Here is a 23,725-nt window from a genome sequence, read left to right as displayed (position 1 = left end):
TTCATCCATCAATTAACTTATTACACTGCGTCTATTTAATGAAAAATTATCCAATGATTCAATCATTAACTAGAAAGCAAAACAAGCTTATATTAGATGGAGAGTTTAAAAAAATCAATCAAAACCCTAGCACAATATTTAGGTTTCTGACATTTTTTTAAAAATCAAAACTATTTCTTAGAGTATACCTATTGTTTACATATGTTTTCATGTTATGTTTCATACTAAAACAGAGGGATGATTGATCAAAACTTTATAATATCCTGAGTATACTTGGAAGGCTGAGTATGATATAATGAAGACAAGAGAAGGAGAGCAAACCAATCAGTGTAAGGGAAACTATTCTTTTTTTTTAAAAGTTTTCTGGAGAATCCGTCTTACAGATAGATAGAATCCCTAGATGGCCTAAAATTGATTTTTAATTCGAAATAGATTTCCAATATATTAGGATTGATTCAAGCGGTTGGACAGTCAATTTATGTGCAGACCATTCATAATAATCTATTCATAAATGTATGTCCATTTCATGCATTTAATCTTAGATTTTAGAATAAAATTGTTTTGACTATGAGAATAACAAATTTTAAGTCCCATGGGAACATATTGTTGTCATACATCTGATAAAAAAATTTAAAAAAAAAAAAAAAATTCGACGAATATTTGAGACTACAAGTTCATGTACTTAAGATTTATCGTCTATGTTTGAGGTTCGATCCGTTTTTCAATTTACTTCAGAAAAGTATTTACCCAAACATGAATTAAATAATATACATTCATCCAGATATGAATTAAATATGATTCATGATCTGAAAGTTTAATGCACAAACAATGGCATCACATTACTGGTGTTGTTCCTTCCATTTACTGTATTTGCAGATCTCCAAAGAAAAAGAAACACAGCAAAATTAATGTTTTCTGTTGTCAAATAATATAACGCCCTTTTTTGTCAATAATCATATATATTCTTAAGGTGATGTACCTTGGCATAAAGGTTATGTCCAGTCCACATGAAAATAACATGCAAGTGACAGACTTTGGTGAATATGTTTGAATACCAACATCAAATCGTGTAATAAAACCATCAAAGACAGAAGTGATTTTTTTCGATTTCATGCAATAAGAGATATTTCATTTTGTTTCTGTTTAAGCCTGTCTGATCAAACTATTTTTGGACATCAAACATTAACAAAACTAATGGTATCATAGCTGATTAGTCTCTGATATTCGTGTAGCATTAGCCATTGATAATTATTTTTCTTCTCTTTGATTGGAGTGGTTTAATTGATCAATATTTTGAGCTTTACGTGAATGAATTCGAATTGAAATAATTCCAGCAATGATGTGTAATCACGTCATTAATCGGACATGCATTAAAGTTCCTGCAATTTGATGCTTCAAGTATATATAACGTTCGCTAGCTCTCGATCAGTATGGCGATAGTTTCAATCGATATCTCCTTCGGCTGTCCATGGAAACAGAACTAAAGAGAGGAGCTTACCATTTTTCCAATACGAAAGCGAGGTCTATTGTTGCTATTGGAAAATATATGCTGAAGGGAAGGTTATTGGTGACGTCACGAATCACGTGGCTGATTCTCCAATATTCAGTTCCAGTGACATAAACACATCAATGATCAGTGCTCTATTTGGAAGAAACTAAAAGATTCAAGTTAGATTTAAAAAAAAAACAGAAACGGAGGTACACAGAAGAACAAAATATTAAGCTAACAGAGAATCGATATTCTTTCTTTTGGACGTTGGTGAGATGAAAATTAGGACATGGAATCGTAACGTACTCTTAACAGTGGTATTAGGGGTTTTATTTCTGGGATTCTCAACGGCATGGGGTAGGGAAGTTTCCACCAATCACTGGTATGTGGAATTAGATGGTGATGGGGGGATAGAAGCAGCAAGGGAAGTGGCCAAAAGAACTGGATTTACATACGTCAGACCGGTAAGTGCAGCATAGCTTTGATTTCACGTTTAAAATGTACCTTTCCTACGGCATTACTAACTCCAAGGACAAGTTATAGCTAGATCATTTCAAAACATTTTCTTGCAATTGAATTAATCGTAAATAAATTAATACCAAGGAATACATATCTTTGTAATTTTTTCCCCTTATATTTCGAAAGGGTGCCTTTCCTTTGTTAAGGTCGAAATTAGGTGTTAATAATGTGCACTCCTTCCTGAGATGACTTAATAAGCAAATGATGGCCAGATGTTCATATTTGGTAAATTTACAATTGATTTATTGATCCCGGAGATTGTAATGGGCTGCTCTGACCTTCAGTTGACCAACCATTCTTACGTCACAATCCCAGATATAAGTATTAATGACGGACGTTTCTTGGTGAATAAAACTGATGTTGTAAATTGGTCTAGTTACATTTAAGACTAAATACCGAGGGCGATTTTTTTCGATTGTCGTACATATGATACATTCATACATACAACTACAATAGAAAGCTGAAATATCATTTTGAATTACCTACAAGCCACTTTGTGAATATCAAACACATTTGGAAACAGGGTAAGAATTAATTGATCACTCATATTACATTTTTGGAGTACAGTTTATAATTTAATGAAGAAATATAAAATTTAACGATAAAAAAAGAAGTACTAGTTGTTTGGAACGAAATTCAGGATTCTAAAATATATTTTCCTGTATGTAGTACATGTATTTATACCTCTCATGTACATTTAAACATACTCAAACATAATGCCCTGTAATTTACTTTTTATTAATACTGTCATTTTCTGTAATATATTTTTAATGTCTTTTTTTTGTTTTGGAATGGAATAACAAGCAGTAACATAACTGATCCGTGATTTGGACAAAATTAAACAATAATCACCTTGTTGTACTTCACAAAATTAGGTAAAGCAGCCGTTGTTGATGGTGTTGAATATATCCGCTATCAGTGAAACTAATTCCATTTTTCTAGGCGACACCTACATATAAGCACCTTCAAGCACGATATTCATCCGCCAATGAAAGAAAAACCTATCCCAGAATAGAAAACCATCCTGTAGAATTTTATATTTTAGATTTTGTTCTAATTTTTTGTTAATAGCATCCAATAAAACCTGAGTTATGAACTTTTTAAACTTTCAGTTTATAAATGATTTTTCATCGGATAGTGCTTAGAAGAAGAAAAAGAATTATGTATATAGAAAATTATGAAAGAAGTTGATCCTTGAGCTATAGAAACTCCATTGTTATCAATTTTGTGAAAAGTAATGCTCCAACATGTACTTATAAGTGGTAAAAATTTTCAGGTAATCTTGAAATGTAAATGGCGTCATTACTCACATGACAGATTTTAGTCATATTTAAGGAACGAATTTAAAAGCTACATGTACACAAATTTTACGAGTAACCTGGGTTAGGGACAGTTAACACCTAACTGGGATAAATTTTAAATTCATTCCTCGTAATTTAATTATCTATAATAATTTATATGATTATGTTTCGTCAAATACAGCTAGAACGATGCAAAAGAAAGCTATAATGTGCCTAAATTTAAAAAAAAAATCCTTTATCAACAAAAACATTTATAATTGTGACCGTCTTGAACAGAATTTTGGTGTGAGAATTTTGGACAAAGGACTTTAGTTCACTTCACATGTGTATTTTTATATACATGTATAAACTTCTGTTGTCTTAGCGTCCTGTTGTCTTTTCTGTGTGTCTGCTTTGTATGCAAAGTGATGGAAAACAATGTTTGATTACTTACTTTCTGACTAGAAGTGTCAGCAACACTCTTTAACGTGCAATCCGCATATTTATGGACTGATTAATTAAATCGGACGGTGGCTTTATCTGACATATATACTCTAATACTGACAAATTACGTACATGTATTGGGGAATTATACTAGCACTGGTTTAAAATTTACATTCTCTATTTTCAGGGTTAACTTTTACTTCCTGAAATGTTTTAGGAAGTAGATGTTATTGTAAAAAAAAATCCATTAAGGTCCATTTTACTACCTTTAACTTTGTCTATTTAGCTTGTTAACGTTCAGAAAACTCAATATCACTATTAAATAAATTAGCACAACATAACAAAATGAATCAAGACAAAATTTAATTCATGTCATAAAACTTTTTATTATTTTGGAATACTATCAATCGATCATTTATTAATATGAGATGCATTGTCAAAGCCAAATTTTTTACAGGTGAAATGTTGAAAAGAGTATATGTAAATACTTGTACGCATTTTTAAATTCAAACAAACCCACGACGAATATTTTCAGTGTAAAGAATATCGAACTCCCAACTCTGAGAATTTCCATAACAGATGAGAACCTATGTTGGTTATTTTCCCAAATATCCGTCGTCTTTCGGAAACTTAACAGCCTCTTTGTCAGAGCCGCCATGGACTATTCCTCAGAGAAGGTGCAGGACCGTTGCTTTGCTTGTCGTCTTATTCATTTCCGATCGATATAATTAATAATTATATAGATATAAAGAAAACGACGTCAATTTGTTTGCCAATATCCACGCGATCTGCACGTTTATATGAAATGCAAAGAAAAACAATCTTGATGTGTGTTTGTTAAACACAAATGTCTCCAAACGTGTGGACAGGTTGTGATGCAAATACAGAGTCAAACGTCATAAAATATAGCCCGATCTTCGGGGAGGGGGCATAAAACGAAAGGCCAAATCCAATTAAACATCAAGTTTTCATCTTTTATATATATATATATATATATATATATATATATATATATATATATATATATATATATATATATATATATATATATATATATATATGAAAGGTTAAGCAAAATTTTCAGTTAAGAAAATTACAGGACCTTGGTATAATGACCCTTCGAGCATTCATTGTGGACATATTTAGAAATGCTCCCCCAACAAGGGAATAATTACAGAGAAGAGTACTTCGTGCATTTTCATCTTCCATTTTTGGTTTGAGTGCTAAGATAAAAGCGTTATAACTCAGGAAATTGAACAACCATTTGTACATCATTTGGAACATTTGAAATGTCTTCGATCTTTGATTAAAAGGCAGAACACTCCCACACATATTGATACCCGCTCAATGATAAGAGCGCGATCAACATCTGCTTGCCATTGTTCGTCATCGTACATCGACTATAAGCCGAGTAGGCACTTTCAGAATCTTTATCGGAAATTTTTCAAACAACTTCGTAATAAATAAATGAATAAACAACAATCGTGCACAAGAAGTGGAAGACACTTTAGATGTGTTTTGAGTGAGCAACAGTGCTTAGATTGCAGATTCCTTGATTACGACAAAAAAGGACAAAATGGAACAAATTGACACGTCAGCAAATTCAAGAAACATATTTTGTCTAGATAATAAAGGAGTAATTTATTTTTCTCACACCGAAGCTTTTTTTATTTATTAAATTGCTTGTAGAAGTAATAAACAAAGAGGTATGAGTGGACTTTACATGTATGCAGATGGACTTCAAGATTAGCACAACTACATTGTTATAGTAATTAAAGCTAGACGGAGATACAGTTCTGGATAAGGGGGAAATAAGAAAATGAATAGGATTTGAGGTCTCTGAACATTCTTGCTCCATAATATTGTCTTTTTTTCATTAATGGTGTCATAGATCACGTCCATTGTACTTTATATGGAAAACAAGTTGCACCAGGAAATCATGATCTGAATTCAGTTGTAAACTTGCAAATTAGAAAAGCATAAATTTTTCATGTCTGTCACGCTGAGTAGTTCTCCATCGAATTAAAGACAAGCAAGAAATTGACTCTCTCATAAAAAGAGACCAATATTTCTTTTCCAATTATGTAAACTGTTATGTTCCATTAATTGTTTAGTGTTTTGAATTGAAACCGAATCTGAGTTATCTCTTTCTAAAAGTGGAATTCATTTAGCGCCAAATATCAACCATCAAAGATGAATATTTTTATCACCACATGCACGAGTGATCGAATTTTATGCTCTTTGTTGAAGTTTGCACTTTGTACTGATAAGCATGATCTAAAATTAAACACAAGAGCTGAATACTGACGTATTTTCTTGTTTGTTTTTTTTTCTCCACCTCTTTTCCAGATTTTAGGTTCTTCAAATGAATTTCATTTTGTGCATTCCGCTGTGCCAAACATCAGGACCAAACGAAGTATTGGCCATACGAGATTACTTAAAGCGCATCCAAAGGTATATTCTTAAAACAACACCAATCATAAAAGAAACTCTTAGTTTTGTGTTTTAGCATACAATAACTGTTCTAATCTAATAACAGACTGATCAGTGACCACATAACTATTTTCATAAATTCATAAAAAGAGCAAAATCCAAGATTCTACGTAAGCGTTAGACATGATCAACACGTAAGCGGAGAATCTGTGAATTTTTTCCTATTTTACTTTTTTTTTTTAAGGTGAAACGGGCTATTCAACAGACAGGTTATCTTCGAGTTAAGAGAGGATTCAAGCCAAGAATAACCGGAGTTCCAGTATCTGAAATTAAGCTTAAATTACAGTCAATGGATGACAATAAATTCAAAGATATTAACATCAACATTGACAACAACAAAAGTCCAACAGATCCCCTGTTTAAGAAAGAATGGTTTTTGGCAAGTATTCTTAGTGAACTTTTGTAGAAAATGTTCATTTATATTTAAACCCGACACATTTATTTGATCCATACATTTTACTATCTCATAGCATTACAATAGAAAATACACAGGACACCCAAACACTGATGTAATACCTCCAATCCATTTCATATGTATATGTAAAATGCTAGCTCCATAAGTATCTACACATCTATAAAATCATTTAAAGAAATCAATTTTTAAGAAAATAATTCAAAATATAATTTCCGTCAAAATGATTATACAGTTACGTACGTACTTGAATTCTAATGTCAGATGCCAGTTTGTATTTATTCAGATAAGAGAAATCAGTCTTTAAAGTGACATTTGTGATTCGTATTTCGACCTTTAATTCGGACCAGATTGCCCAGAGACCAATAAAGATAATGCCCTTCATATACAAATACTCTCATAAGGGAAGATTAAGGGAAAGGGTTTCGAGAAATCTAAAAGAAAAAATATCTGCGATTTTTGATCGATAAGGGACAAACGGCCCGTCTCTGGTGAACATTTGTTATGGAGGATCTTCTTTTTTCATCTCCCTCGCTGGAAAGTCTTATAAAGTTAATTCTCTCCATCGATCAATAAATGAAATAGTATAACGTAATTGATTTCTAATTATACCGGATCCATGCACACATCAGGAAGTAAAACAGACGTTTGGACCACATTTTAGGGTCTAGAATTTCCCCTTGGCACATATGAATAAAAAGAAAAATTGAGGAAGAGAGTTCTACGAGTACAATATAAAGGATACACCCCCAATTGCTACCTTAGATAATTTTCTTGGCAAATTTTCTGCTTTGTCACCATACCCAATCATTATCACTTTTTTGCCGAGAGAAGCTTGATTAAATGTGGAATTTAATTAAATCTTTCATTAATTAAGGTAACAACAAGAAATAAATGGAATTTTATCTGTTCTTATTGCTCTGGGATACGACAATTTATTCTCGAGATGAGTTGTACAAAGAAATACCAGAATAACTTGAAGCAAGCAAGAACAATTAATTAAACCATTCATATAGGATTGTAATTAAAAACTACTTTTAGAATGTATTCTGACTTGTTTGATTAACTAAAATATTCAGTGAAAAGAGAACATTATCAAAACTAGCGCGACCTAGTTCAAATAGTTAAGGAATTTTTCTCCTTTGCAGTTGTCAATGAAAGAAAAAACAGTTATCTTTTTTCTCCTTCTTTAGAAAAACGTAGGACAGTCTGGTGGAATTCCTGGGTTGGATCTGAATGTTGAGGCCGCCTGGGCCCGAGGCTTTACTGGTAAAGCCATCACGACTGCCATCATGGACGACGGTAAGACCGGAAGTGCCCCCCCCCCAATTTGAAATCACAATTAAAGCAAATCTTTGCATACAATACAAAGGAATGCATAAAATTATTACGTGGAAAACTTATTTTAACCGAAATGTCAACCTCAAAATCACTTAAACGTTAGCCTTTGGGATACTTGTAGTTTTAAGTCGACCATATCGCAAGAAGCACACCCGCATCATCAGGCAAATCTCATTTTGAAAGAATGAACCATATAGATCATAAGATAGTTTCATTTTATTATTATACTTTCTAGTTTTATGGTGATAAAGAAAACCATCAAACATGCCAAACAATACATATCTAAGCTAACTCATTATGGAAGCAAAAGACGGTGAAGAGAGCATCCAAACGACACGTCATATTATCCCTGCAGCATAAGCAATAAACTTACATTTAACGGAAAGCATTACTATTAAAATATTGAACAATTCGTGTAGTTCGATTGGTGTATTTCCGTATTCAGAATATAATGATACAAAATTATATTTTCTCTTCTTCTTACATTTTTCTCAATGTTGGAAAGACATTCACTATTTTTCAAGAAATAGCACAAAGGATAGAATTTCATGTGGTGACGCTGGTTCTTAAGTCATTTTATAGGCTTCATCAATCCCTCTTTGTATTGTGTAACGAAATAGCATGACAATAGCAATACCATTTCATATCTATTTTATTTTTTCCCCGGCCTACTCCAAGCACTTCGTGACTATTTGAATTTTGTCCATAAGATTTCCTCTTAAGTCAACTATGACAAATCGGTGTTAGCGGGTACCATTACCGTATGCCGGCCTTCATTAGGAATATTCTACTTCCAATATCAGATGCTTAGGGGCTTTAAATCCCTTTTTCATGCATATTCAATACCGTTTTTATATCCTCTTCCGCACAAAAATCGTTACTTTTCATCAAGGACGGTGTTGTTTAACCAAATAATTCAGTTATGAAGTTTGATAAAAAAAATTGTATTAATATAAAAAAAAAATGATACTGCAATTTGATATCAGAAAAGAACAAGCCGGGGGCCACCTTGAGTTCAAGTTCGAAGGCTCCCAAACCAAGCATAAAAGGTTTTTAATATATATTGTGTTATGTTTTTTTTTTATTTGAGCAGTAAAGGAGGTTCCAATCTGCTTTAAGCGACTTCATTAGATCACTTTCATATATTTTGATAAAGAGCGAAACCATTAAAAGGTCGCTGATGTGATTTCTACGTTATTTTCCCCTACAACAAATGAATATAGATGATTTATTTTAGGATTCAAAGATATTTTACATATTTTTACAATTTCATTCAATGGATATTAAACTTTTACCCGTTCCGTTAAATCTACCAGATGACTTCAGTGCCATCCCACCCGTTCTTGGTTCTCTGCAAATAAGTAGAAGATAAGGGATGGGAGGGATTCATGCAACCCTAAATCTCTCTCACCCAAAGTTATAACATTTACAACGAAAATCCAATTTCTTCATATCACTTCACTATGCTACATTGAGAATATTCTCAAAAATTTTCTACGGCTCAGAATAATATATCACTGAACCTAACGACAATTTTTTTTAAGTCAAGGGAAAAGAACAGAAAAGTTAGAATAAACAGAAGCCACACCAATCCGAAAGATACATAATCAGAAATTCTAGTGCTATACATGATCTGATACGAATACGATACACGTGTTTTGTTTTGTGAGAAAAGGATTAAGTTTCTTTTCACACGTACATAAACATCTAACATGTAACCAAACCCGAGCTAGGTAAAAATTTTGCATTAAATAAGTTATTATTGAAGTCATAAAGTTTATTGTATTAGTTTTGTGCAGGCAAGTTTACAGTTTTTTGCAATAAAGTTTTATTCATATTACAATATAAATATGTACCTTCAAAAGCAAAACAATTTAGATATCATATATCTTTATTGTGATTTTATATTGTGTACATGTAGTTAAAGGTAAATAATTATTTTTTTTTAATTTATCTGATAATTTTTATCCGATATTTATATGCTGCTGAATTTATTCGTATGTAATTCAAGCCAAATAATAATCATGTATTTATATTTATTTATTTATCTGATGTTTATTGATTTGTCTTTCAATGGATTGTGTTGTTTTTTTTTTTCAGGTATCGATTATCTACACGAGGATCTCCGACATAGTTATGTAAGTTTGGTTTTACCCTACCCAATCAGCCTTTTTCTGAAATAGTTATAGAGATGTTTTTTTTTTAAAAATGTATAAAATAAATTTTACTTTCAGTCTTTGTCAAATTTACGATTAATTACCACCTTTATATAGCGAGATTTGCACACTGAAGTTTTCTTAATTTCTTATTTTCTTTGTAAAATATATATATATGGATTCATTTACTTGTGTGAGCAAGTTTATGTACATTTATGCACAGTTAAATACCTTGTGCAAATTAATAATTAGTAGGAGTTAAAATATAAATTTACTCAAGCATGTGAAGAAAAGTTAAAATTCTGAACAATTTAAAATCTACACTTGATAAGGAAGCTTTTTACTTAATTCTCTATTGGTTTCATTTCTTCTTGAAAAGATTTTAAATGAGCCATTGACTCATGAGAAAAAAAGGAATAAGATTTCATCCAACACTTAAAATTTTCAGGGTTGGATTCTTTTCAATAAACGATAGAGAAGGTCTATATACAACAACATTAAGTGGGAAAAAAGAATATGAAAAATGAAAAAAAAAAAAAACCGAGGGGGAGAGAGAAGGGGGTCAAAGTATTAAAGTAAACAGCATTATACCATTTATCAGACACCACTGGACCCATGTCCATCAGTATAAAAAGTGGAAATAAATTTGACCAGATCTACATGATACAAATGATTCACAGTCTGCCTCATTCGTAAAAAATGGTTTAATCAGGCTTGTAATATTCTCACGGAGAAAGAGAATACTTTCGTAACAATGTTTAAACTTATGGGTTAAAACTGGGCGCTCTCATGAACGAAACGTCAAGAGAAACCAAAGATTAGCTGATAAGTTTCAAATGAAAAAGGTGAGGATAACGAACAGTTTCTTTACTCAGAAAAAAAGAAAAAAAAAGACGTCATACAAAATTTTATAAGAAATTATTAGAATGTACAAAATGGTATTTCTATTCATCTGTGGACTGCCCAATGAACAAATGACGCTGTCACAACCACTCAGCGTTAAGAAGAAAGTGGCCATATCAGTTTAGTAACTTGTATCTTCAGCAGAACGTAAAGCAAACTTTGCTTGACAAAAACAAAATACTGTGTTAAAAGATTTGCACCTATTCCAAACTACGTAAGGATTTGCGTAGCTGAGTAAATATTTTTATAAGTAAAGGCGTTTACATGGCAAGATTTGCGTATGTAACCATATAGACTTGTATGCACAGATGTACTTCTGCAATGGATCTGCATATTTCTATACCTGACCGTGTAAACAGAGCTTAATTAAACTTAGTGCAAAAATTGCTGTTTGAACACGTATAGCATGCACTAGTATATACTTCTACTACTAATAGTAACGAGATGTATATACATATGTCAATTCATTGCACATATGTAATTATAAGAATTCTTAGCATATAGACATATTCGCGTTTATGCAAAATTTACTCAAATACCTAAATTTACACTTAGTTTGGGATAGGTGCAAATCTTTTTACTTATATGAACAAAAGCATATTTTCCTGTGCGCAATTCTGGGCATATGACAGTGGCGTATATTCCTTTCTGCTTAGGTGTAGGCTAGTGTGAAGTCACAGAATCCAGACCTGCGACGCAAAAATAGGCAAGAAGCAGGTCGCCCCCTCTCGATAGGGTTGGGGGGGGGGGTTCGGAGGGAGCATTTTTGTGAATTCGAAGACATTTTTATTGTCATTTGACTAGTGAAAATATTATTGTAAACATGTGTTCAGTTTATATCATGATATGAAGACCACTTATAGTAACAAAACTGATAACTCATTTTATACGGAAACTTCCTTACTGAATATTCCAAATACGAACAGTACGTTTAATTTCCTACTTGTCAATAATATTTCCAGTAATAAATTTCATTTCCTGCACTAATCATGGACTTCTGTTGCTTTCGATGTTTTTAAAATTGTCTGAAATAGACTTAACACAACGCTTGAATTTTGGCTTAAAAATCAGCTATAGGAATAGTTTTGTCATTAAATATGGAGTAAAACTGTAAGCGTTGGATAGGTATAAAATTGCTGATTGCTATGAATGCTTTATTAGCATTAGCAACAAAATAAAATTAATAGATTAAATGTACTATCAAGCTTTCTCCCCCTTTTTTCAACCATTTTTTATCCCTTAGAAAATGATGTGCAGGCTACAGCCTTTTTGCCGATATAGAATATACGCCACTGTATGAGCGCATAGTAAAAATTGCTTACACAAGTTCTATATCTTTCTGAAGATACACAGTGTTTAAATGTTGGTCATGGAGCAACCCGCAAATGAATAGGAATGCCTTTTGTACATTCTAAAATTGTCTTATCATTCTTATCAAATTGCCTTATCATTGTTCATTTGTAAAATTCTGTAGGACTGTTGTAATTCTATTGTTTATAAAACAAATAAGTTATCTTTTATTTTTCTGATATTTCGTCCATGATAGCACCAGTTGCTTTCCCAGTAGTTAAAATATTGGAACGTTTCTTTGAAGCCACTTTTACAAATAAACAACATATTTTGAGCATTATCTTGTGACACTGTGCATCATACTCCACGTGACAGCATAGCAAATATACTTTTATACACCGGTGCAATTTAGCTCATGACCATATATACTGTTCTGCAGATTTTTCGCCGTATCAACAGAGCCTTGAAAAATGCTTATGTCTAAATTTGCTGTTTATAGGGAAGTGTTCTCTTCTAAATTTCAAATATACAGAATCTATTATAAATTTTCCTGGTTCTTTTTTAGAATGCCAAAGCCAGTTACGATTTTAGCAGCAATGATCCATATCCATACCCCCGCTATACTGATACCTGGTTTAACAGGTAAGTCGACTGATTCCATAGGTCGAATGAGAAATCCATTTAGCTAGTTCCAACACCGTTACAGGATAAAGCTATTGTAGATACATGCATGAAGCCTCCCTTCCGGGGGGAGATTTGAAACAGCTATAAAAGTCTGAAAATAATCCCTATAACGCTTTAATTTCATCAGGCTTTAATAAGGATAAAATTTCTGGAGAGTTTTATGTAATTTATCTAATTATCCCATAAGGTATGCTTTCAGTGTATTAGATGGATATACCAGCAAATATTGAAATGTCGTTTGATAAATTGAAATGAAGGAGACATTTAGCTGTACACCAGATATAGTTAAAATTAGAATGACAGAGTCAGGCTCGATTTCATTTTAGATTAACGTGGTCTTGTGAGAGACATGATTACTTTCAGCTCGTGGATTAATTTTCACTAACAATCAATAATATATTATTAATACCTGTGTAGGAGGGGAAACCAGCATCAAGTTCCTTAATTGTAAACATTATCACTCAATGAATTGTTTCTGTCGCAAAACATTGTTCTAGGGTAGATATGTTACCAGAAATTCGAAAGCCATGTCTGAACAGATTTCTAGATGGAGAAAACGTGTTAACTTATATTATAATTTGACGTTGCAAGTCTTGATCTTTTTAATGTAGATTTATTTTCTGACGTAAAATGACCAACAGTATCGTTATAATTGAATTTTGTGTCTTATTTACAAAATCCATTAGATCTAGTTAAATAAATAAAGAAAATCGCTGTCGACTATTAGTATGACGCACAGTCGCCTAAATTATGATTTAAGGAGTTTTTTCTCGTAGCAAGTCCCGCAAATCATACATTTTAAGGAGAAAATGCTTTCAAGAAATGAAAAAAAAATACCCTGAAACATAAGATATTTGACATTCAAAAAAATATTCAAATTTGGAAATCGATATATTTACAATAGTTATGAAAGGGTGTGTTGGAAAGTTTTGACTATAATCAATAATGCATTGAAATGGATATGAATAGTTATGCACAGCTTTTTAGCAACAAATTTATCACCAAGCTTTTTAAACTTAGTCTCACACTTAATGAACGCAGGGGGAAAACATGATCCTTTTAAAAAAACCCGAAATTTTACAATATTCATATTGGAAGTAGAAGATGGATCATTTCTGATACATTAGTCAGGCTCCGCGGGTATTATTTCAGTCTTAACATCTGAGTGATTAAGATAATGATAAATAATTTGTGCTGTTAAATTCCCTAAGGTTTCACGAACTACCGCTAATCTGATCGGATTAAAACAGAAAATTCTATACCTCGGGTTTAAATCGTGAAAATTTCACACCGCACCCGTAGTTCGTTGCACTTTAGCAAGGCGCCATTGGACGCTTCTTTATGATTGTATGGGTGTCTAATATTTCCTTTTACAAATTATTAATAGTCTAATGTTGATCTTTCGAATTCATTTAAAGTAATTAGGATTTAACACATATAAATGCCAAATGAAGAAGTGTTCATTATAATGGATGGGTGATAATTAATTAAGGCGAGGTTTCCTTTGTCTATTTTCACTTTTATGCAGTTTCCCACGTAAATGAATGTAGAAAAACATTTCAAAACCACTCAGTTAATATAATCATTTATTGTATAAATGTAATTCATATTGGGAAATTAAATTTTTCTCACGTAGGAAGCTTACACTTTCAATAAATCATCTCAGATAATTGCAGTATCCAGGGAAAATGTCCCTTAAGTATTCGTTTTAAATGGACTCCAAGAAGTACTGTGCCATTTAGGCCGTCGCCCGAGTGTTGCAGTGTTTAGAACATTTGCATTGAATATCTTCTCCTTTATTTCTTATGAAAACCATTGTTGTTTATCAGTCAGTAAACAGCAATAAGCATACCACCTTTAAAGATTTCTTGATCAGTGGCTCTTCCATCAATGAAACATACAATAACGTACATATCAATAATACAATATTTAACCTACTTTATCCTACTTCAGATGATTGTTTGTACATATATAAATATAAACAATAAAATGTCTTTCTTTGTTTGTTAGTATGGGAATTAACGTTGCAGCTATCGAAGAAAAAAATTACATAACCTGCATACACGGGTTATGCATCTTTTCTGCAACAGCTGCAACATATTAATTCCCATACTAACTAAAGAAAGCATTTTATTGTTTAAAATAATATTGTAGCCTAGTACTTCAAATTAAAAAAAAAATCCATTCGAATAGATACAGTTCGTGTTGTGATTTTATACTTGTACATGTACCTCAAAATAGTGGTAAGTTTATTCTCATAAATAGTAATTAGTAAATTTGCTTTATAACCACAAATAGCACACTAAAATACTACTTTAATTGGGAGCTTAATTTCGACATTTATAAAATTCTGGTTAAAAGAACCCTAGTTCTCTTCACTTCTCTTGATCATTCCTTTAATACCTATTATAAAATAAAATCAAGGAAACAAATAAAGTTTGGAATTGACAGAATTCTCTCTTATTGAGTTGAACAAAATCCTGCAGGAACAATTATTCAAGAAATTCATATAATATTTCTTAGTTCCTAGTCTCGTGAGAGATTATATATTGTGCATAGAGATCGACAGAATGTCTTTTCTCTACATGAAAGTGTACCTTACAAAAATTCGTCAGAATGTCAGTTGATTTCTGTAAATCAAATCGTGGCTAGGATTATTCGTTACACCCAGTTGTAATCTGAAATCTATTATGGTCAGTAATATGATTTTCTTTTCAGCCATGGTACAAGGTGTGCTGGTGAAGTTTCTGCTGCCAGAGACAATAATATATGTGGAGTCGGCGTAGCCTATAACTCGCGCGTAGCAGGTAGGTTTATAAGTGACTGCATGGAAAATTTGACTTGTTTTGGTAAAAATTCAGATGCTGAATCCATGCAAGATGCAAAATTAAAATGCAATCTCTTCAAACTAGGGACATACTTAGTATATAGGTCCTTTGCATGATGTAAAAGTCCATTTCATGTAACATTCTTTGAAAAAAAAATTGAACCCATGATACAGTATTATGCAACAAGCACTTTAGATATGAATCGAACATTTCGATTAAAGTTAAAAAAAATTATTTTCAATACAAATGCAAGGAAGAACTTACGTAATATTATTTGATTAAATGAAAACTTAATAAAGAACAACAAAATAAAGGAAAAATCGTATATGAATCGGGTGCAAATAAAAGTGAAAGTTGGTTACAAATTCATTTCAGTATGTCTTAAAGCTTTAAATGTATAATTTCTCTCTTTGGCAATGACGCGCTTTGTAAGCTCTTTCCAAAAGTGAAGAGACATCGCAATGATTGAAATGGAAAAACAAGCGATTGATATGATGGATTAATTTAATTTCGCTGTCTTTGCATGTAGTTCAATTTCCCCCAGGAATATCGATTTTTTTCGGGAAATATCGTACGAATTCTGTTTTCCAATGATAAATTTCTTCACTTTTCATTCCTTTCATTTCAAAAAATAATGTCATCTTGGCGTGACAGTGTCATATTTAACTCTTTAAGACAACAGATTAGTTGTTGGGAAATTGTTTTAAGTATCCTTTGACAATATTTGAAAATATATTTTGATGGTATTTAGACAGCAGTTATGTGATTTATAGGATTATTGGCTTGTTTATGAATTATTCAGAGGTTCTAGGAGGAAATGAAGAATATTTGCGCATATGTTTTTTCGTGAATGTTAGTGATATCAAAATAAAGATACAGAAACGATCTTAATACTGTAAATAAAAACAATATATTTTCCAAATGGTATTATTTCACTGTCGATTATATATCAAATTAAACATTAGTTATTTATATCATATAAACGGTATTCAATCATATTTTCATAAACAGCGACTAAAACGAAACAAAAATTGTTCCAAAAATGTTTTTAGTTGTTAATGAATGCTCAAAATGATGTGAATTACACAGAAAATTATATATTTTATTTTTGATCTTGAGAACTACATACAAATGTAAATGATTCTGAAAAGGAAGTAATTATAATTATTCATGACATTTTTTTAAATATATTTCCGATTTTTTGTTACATGAAAAATGAAACGTAAATAAGCAGTGACTAATTTGTCTTTTAGGTCTACGAATGTTAGATCAGCCTTTTATGACTGATCTTATAGAAGCTAACGCCATGGGTCATATGCCCAATGACATTGACATTTACAGCGCCAGTTGGGGGCCAACGGATGATGGCAAAACTGTTGACGGACCTCGAAATATGACCATGAGAGCCATTGTGAAAGGCGTAAACGAGGTATGATATTTAATATAGAAGATACTAGTAAAACACAAAACAACAAACATTGCCTTGTTATGTTTAATGATAACTTTGTTCAGATAAAGTCCCCCAAATTAAAATAATCAAATACCTTTAAAATGTAATTACTACTATTTATTAATGTTTTCAATTTTGTTAACATTGATACTGAATGTGTACATTTTGAAAATTTAAATTTGGGACACCGTTAGCATGCAGAAATTGTAAATACATGTAATTATATACCAAGTTCGGAAGTCTTAAAAAAATAGTCTTAGAAATGAAGAATATCCTTGCAGGGAAGACGTGGATTGGGTAACATTTATGTATGGGCTTCCGGTGACGGGGGAGCAGACGACGATTGTAACTGCGATGGGTATGCCGCTAGTATGTGGACAATTTCTATCAACTCCGCCACCAACGACGGACAGACAGCCGGATACGATGAATCTTGTTCTTCTACTCTCGCCTCTACATTCAGTAATGGCAAAAGCACTTTAAGAGATGCTGGAGTGGTAAGACCGCTTTAATTTCAAATGTTGTGTTTGTTAACAGTGGTAACTTGGGTACTCCTGGAAATCTTAGCATTTCGTTTTTAATTAGCTTTTGTGGTTTTCTGCTTAAATAAGCGTGTTGTCTTGTTTCTTCAGGCTACAACTGATTTGTATAACAACTGTACCACAACTCACTCGGGAACGTCTGCAGCCGCACCGGAAGCCGCTGGTGTTTTTGCACTAGCGCTTGAAGCAAAGTAAGTCGTACATCAAAAGACTATATTGCAAGGATTTGTCACAACAATATACGCAGAGGAAACACTGCAAGTGACAAATGATTCACATGAAAATGAAAGGTAACCTATCACTGAAGCTGTTGATATCTCTTCAGAAAACAAATGGCCTGTGTGGGCTTAAATCGATCTCCGAGTCTGCACGGGGAACTGTCGTCTGGTTGCAAAATCGACCACTTCTAAGTCCAGAAATTTGACGTTATATAAACATACTTGAAATGAGAATTGTCAATATATGTTCTGCTGATGAAGTGAGAATTGTTGATTCGTGTTCTTCTCATGACCCCTTAACATTATCTGCAAATTAATGCTGCTTAAGATGAAGATTTACTTATTTATCTCAAACGACCATTAAAATATGACAGAAATGAAAAGGATTTTCGCGGACATTCCATATCCTCTTAATATTTCTAATGATAACGAAACAAATCGAGATATTCTTACTTCGTATGGATTTTCCCATTCTCTGTTCTTGGGCAGAAAACAAACAATTGTAGCTCATAATATGCTTAATTTAAAAGAAAGTATATCAGGCGAAGTTGGAATTTCAAATTATTGCAAAATAAAACACACAAGAAAATTGAATAGTTCTAGAGAAACGGTTAAACCATTAACCAAGATATATAAAGGCAGTTGCAAACTGTAGACCTAAAATTTTATCCAAATTAATGTTTTTTTCCCATAGAAACTGGCATAAGGAAACCTCCATTAAAATGCAGCCTAAACACATTTTCTTGACAGTTTATAAAGTGTTAAAGAAGTCTGCGAAGTATTCTACTTGCAAGAACAGTTTTATGGATGATGTTATTGCTATTTCATGTTATGTGATGTTATTTCTATTTAACCATCTAGTCCCAAACTGACCTGGAGAGACATGCAGCACCTGACAGTATTAACCTCCAAGAGAAACAGCCTGTTTGACCCTTTTCTGAAGCACCACTGGAAGTACAACGGAGCGGGACTGGAGTTCAATCACTTGTTTGGTTATGGAGTTTTAGACGCTGGTGGTATGGTGGATTTGGCACAAAAATGGAAACCGCTTCCAGAACGATTCCACTGCACAGCAGGGAGCGTCAAGAGAGAAGTGTAATTTTCTTCTTGACTTTTTTTTATTAAAACATTCGGGCATTTATATCTTATTTTCCCGCCCAAACTATTGCAACATCAGTAAAATGGTCTTTTATTCAATGTTTTAGACATGACATATTGTTTTAGAAAAGTGGGAAATCTATTATAGGAAATTTGGAACAGAGCAACCCATTGAGTTAAAAATAGACACAGACGCTTGCAAGGGAAGTGACAATGAAGTAAACTACCTGGAGCATGTGCAAGTCTTCGTCACACTGAAAGCATCTTACAGAGGAAATGTCGTTATGTTTGTGACGTCACCAATGAACACAACGTAAGTTTTCTTTTCAAAGTAACATATTAAGTTCTTTTTTTTAAAGTTTTGCTTTCTACCTACCTACCTGCCTAGTCCTTGTTGCATCCGGAGGCACAAAGGGCAAGGACTTGGGATTTCCATTCTGCTTTCTAATTCACCATAAATGAAGAAAATGCAAACATTTGGAATTTAGTTCGGAATTATTACCACAGCTGTTGAAAAACCAGGTGTTGTGAATTTAATTTTGCGTGGGTGTGAGGAAAAAGGTTCTCCTGGAATTAAATTTTCTAAGAATACTTCTTTTTAAAGCCTCAATACAATATTGTTTTAGAATATCACTATAATAGGAACTACCAATAACGCGTAAACCTTTCATTTCTTTCCAGATAAAAAAAATATCACAATTTAATTAAAACTAGATCTTTTGATCCCCTCATGTGAGCAGATTTGATCCCCTCATGTGAGCAGATCAAAGGATCAAATTTTAAAGTAGAATTTCTTTCTCAAATGTCACCAAATGTCAATTTTCGTAGGTGAAAATTAGCTTTAAACCACATAATTATATCAGCGCTCTTATTATTTGAAGAAATTGTATGAAGAAATTATATGAAAAAAAATCACAGGGGTCTCAGAGACAGAGGCATTTATAATTCTAATACTGAATTCTAGCGCCATTATGTCACAAGAAATGTCACTTGTAACTCACGAGCAATCGGTGGTTAAAACGGGAAGAAAACACAATTAGAATGCTGTGCAAGCAGAATCAATATCTAGAATTTTCAGTCTAATAACCCTCGAGACACTGTGGTATCGTTAATAATTGATAGTTCGAAGCTACAACGACGTTTTGTACACAGTTTCTTCTGCCCTCCTCTGGAATTAGCTAACGGAGCTTTTACGAAGCCCCTGCACGAAACGGCGTCATCAAGTGGGCGACAGTTGCCATTTCTGTGGCAGAAATAATTGGGAATTATGATAGAGAAATAACAATAAGAAACATTTTTGTTTCGTTTTACTCACAAAGTAGGGCAAAATATTAGACCAAGGAAAATATACATATATGGGGTCAAGGCAACTAAAATAATAATGTCTAAAAGGAAGATTCCTCATCTATTTTGTTTTAATTTGTAATGTTAGATTTAGTGTAATGAAGAAGGTTGGAGAATTTTTTGTAATGGCAAAGTCAATACTTTTTTCTAGAAAAATCAAAATATATTTTGTTTGTAAAGCTACATGTATTTTGACAGTGGGATCATGATACATGTACCAGTAGATTATGGTGATCTCGTTTCGACATCCAAGAAAGCATTATCTTAAGAATGGCGGGAAACTAGACTTCTTGGATTTTTTTTTCAATAACTGGAATTAAAACCCTCTCTTTAAACAAATAATGAAGCATTTTGACATGTTATGTTTTCAAAAGACTTTCAAAATTACAAAAACATTTAATATACAATGTGAATAGAAAACAGGGGGGTTATTGGGCAAATCAATATATGCTTATTTTGATGGGTTAAGCAAGAGAAGCACACTAAAAATGGCCGAGACATGAGAACACTTCATCCTTAATGAAGTCTTCTTGAAAAACAATTCTACAAAATGTCATGTTTTCTTACAGTTAACAATTCTACAAAATGACCAATGACATGTTTTGTGGCAGAAAACAATTCTACAAAATGACCAATGACATATTTTGTTACAGTTAACGATTCCTCAAAATGACCAATGACATTTTTTGTTACAGTTAATACTGTAAACGTGGAAATTTTGACGACGTGCTTATTTTGACTATATTGACGATTTTTCTTTTCTCGTCAAAATTTCCACTCGTCAAACTTCATATCATATATATAGCGTCACAACAGACATTGACCGTTGTACAACTTTACCGCTTAATTTTCTCGGCTTCCCCCATTAAAACTAGATTAAAATTACTGTTTAATTTTCTTGTAAATAGTTATGAAAACATATAATCACAGTTTAAAAACCATTGAGTATGTCATATACTATTATTACCCATGGTCACATTATTCTAACTTTGCGTAATTATCACGCCGTGTTTGACCTACTTTGTCACCTCAGGCAATCGGTCTCGTATAATGAAAACAAAGACTAGTACAAAAGAGCAATTAATTCAATCAAATCTTATACACTGTAGATGGTTTTTACAAGCAAAATTAAATTTTATTGATGAGAACGCTTGTAAATGAGTTCCCGAGGAAGTCGCGGTCATTGCTTAAAACATCGTGAACTCGCACAGAGCGGCTTAATCGTAGACGTTCTGAAGTCAACTAAGCCAATGAATCAATCAAGCTTTTGGTCCTCTAGCTTCTGGCGAACTTACTCTGAGTACTAGTTTTGAAACTGTTTGTTTTTTTAGGAGTTCTTTGTATTCATTTTTGTTTTAATCTTGTGAAATCAAAGATATACATAACTCTTGATTCAATATTTCGTCAAAATTAACACTCGTCAATTTTCGTAAACAAAAAATCGTCAATTTTTCAACTCGTCAAAATAACAACGTTTACAGTAATTATACAAGATGACCAATGACATGTTTTGTTGCAGAAAACAATTCTACAAAATGACCAATGACATATTTTGTTACAGAACTATGGTGCTGAGTCAGCGGCCAAATGACGATGACCACAAGAATGGTTTTACTCGATGGCCATTCATGACGACCCATACGTGGGCGGAGAACCCGCGAGGTCTTTGGAAACTACAGATCTCGATGGCCCCCGGAAAGAACAATGCCATGGATACAGGGACCTTCTTTGAGTGGACTTTGATTCTACACGGCACAAAGGAAGCACCGTACGACAAACAAGTCGAGGATGAGGAAAAGCATGTCAAACTTTACAAAGTTAAAAGGATTCATGCCGCCATGAAAAAGGCATAAAAATCAATCTAGATGTTCTTTAGAGCCGTTGTTAGTAAAAAATAAAAGAGAGAGAATATCATATGAAATTCAAAAATAAAATAAATAGCACTGCTCTAAATATATTATGTGCAAACTGAAACTATTCGAATTTGTTGTGCTTAAAAATAAATCCCCAATTTCATAGGTGATCTTGTCGTAAATAAAGGGCACACTTTTTCCACCTTTTTGGTTATAGTGCAGTCGAATTCCCTTTAAAAGTAAACTTGAAAACACAAGCCAGTATTGTTGATATTGAAAGAAATTGTATATTCGCATCGTCCATCATTTTGTCAGGAGTTAGAACAGAATAAGTTATTAAAGGAATTTTGTTGTTATTAATTGTTGTTAATGTTGTTGTTAACAAAGTCTGGCATAATTTTTTTTTCATTTTAATGGTTAATTCAAATATCAAAATATTTTTCACATTAAATCCATTCTTACGCATGCAGTATTAATTTTTGATTCGAATTTTGTTCCCTGAATGGGAAACTTAAGGACCTTTTGAATTCTTTAAGAAAACAATTGTTTTGCAATAATGAAAGGTCAATTGCGGATCAATGAAGAATGAAATATTCCTGTCAAATTATTTTGATGATATATAAATACTACAAGATCGACAAAACATTGGTTTACATACATTTGCTGTATACATTTTGTTGTTCTACAACTTTTAAAACAGTTATTTGCCAAATAGAAAAAATAAAATAAAATTCAATGCACTAACATCTTTAAAATTACCATTCACATGAATGTTCATTCAGCCAAATTCTATGTATGCAATTCGATGATTTTATAATTTGATTTTTATGCAAATAGACTCCAGAAAAAAATTTGTAAATTTATTTTTCATAAATATTTAAGGTGACACGATGATAAATCAAAGTGAAAGATTGGCATTATCTCAATATTTGAAAATTATCTAATAAATATAATCTTTCTAAACATTCAAGTCTTTTTCTTTTCTCAGAGTACTGTTTTATGAAGTAATAAATTACCATTATTCATATCACTATGTAGTATTATATATATATATATATATAATTCCATTTACGGCCTTTGTATGATTAGAATATTAGGGAAACGGAAATGAAGACAATAACTTTTTAGGAAGAAATATCTTTATTGAAAAGTTTATTCATATCACAGATACTAGCACCTCCAAAGTATGAATATAACACAGATACTATCATTATTTATCCTCCAGCTTCTGTCGAAATAGATAAACTGACAGAACACGACATATTCGGTCAATGACCTAGCATGGCTTTGGGCATCTATTCTGTGATTAAAAACTGTCAGATTTGTCTTAATCCCCATTTCTTATTAGTGACAATTAAGGAGGGAAGGAAGAAAGATTGCT

General features: G+C 32.4%; 1 protein-coding gene across 1 annotated transcript; it reads left to right on the top strand.

Moving 5' to 3' along the window:
* Positions 1-1,425: 1,425 nt before the first annotated feature.
* Positions 1,426-23,309, top strand: LOC133172057 (neuroendocrine convertase 2-like). The gene is made up of 13 exons (XM_061306868.1): positions 1,426-1,953; positions 6,082-6,186; positions 6,410-6,604; positions 7,831-7,939; positions 10,079-10,116; positions 12,893-12,969; positions 15,730-15,818; positions 17,093-17,268; positions 17,571-17,786; positions 17,922-18,022; positions 18,911-19,144; positions 19,296-19,460; positions 22,053-23,309. Exons 1-13 carry the CDS (start codon positions 1,765-1,767, stop codon positions 22,342-22,344), a joined length of 1,986 nt encoding a protein of 661 aa, XP_061162852.1. The 5' UTR covers positions 1,426-1,764; the 3' UTR covers positions 22,345-23,309.
* The last annotated feature ends 416 nt before the right edge of the window (positions 23,310-23,725 follow it).

The sequence above is a fragment of the Saccostrea echinata genome, unplaced genomic scaffold, assembly GCF_033153115.1.
Source record: "Saccostrea echinata isolate AGI-Se365-2 ecotype Australia unplaced genomic scaffold, CSIRO_AGI_Sech_v1 ptg000002l, whole genome shotgun sequence".
NCBI lineage: Eukaryota > Metazoa > Mollusca > Bivalvia > Ostreida > Ostreidae > Saccostrea > Saccostrea echinata.
This window is presented reverse-complemented; position numbering and strand designations above follow the sequence as displayed.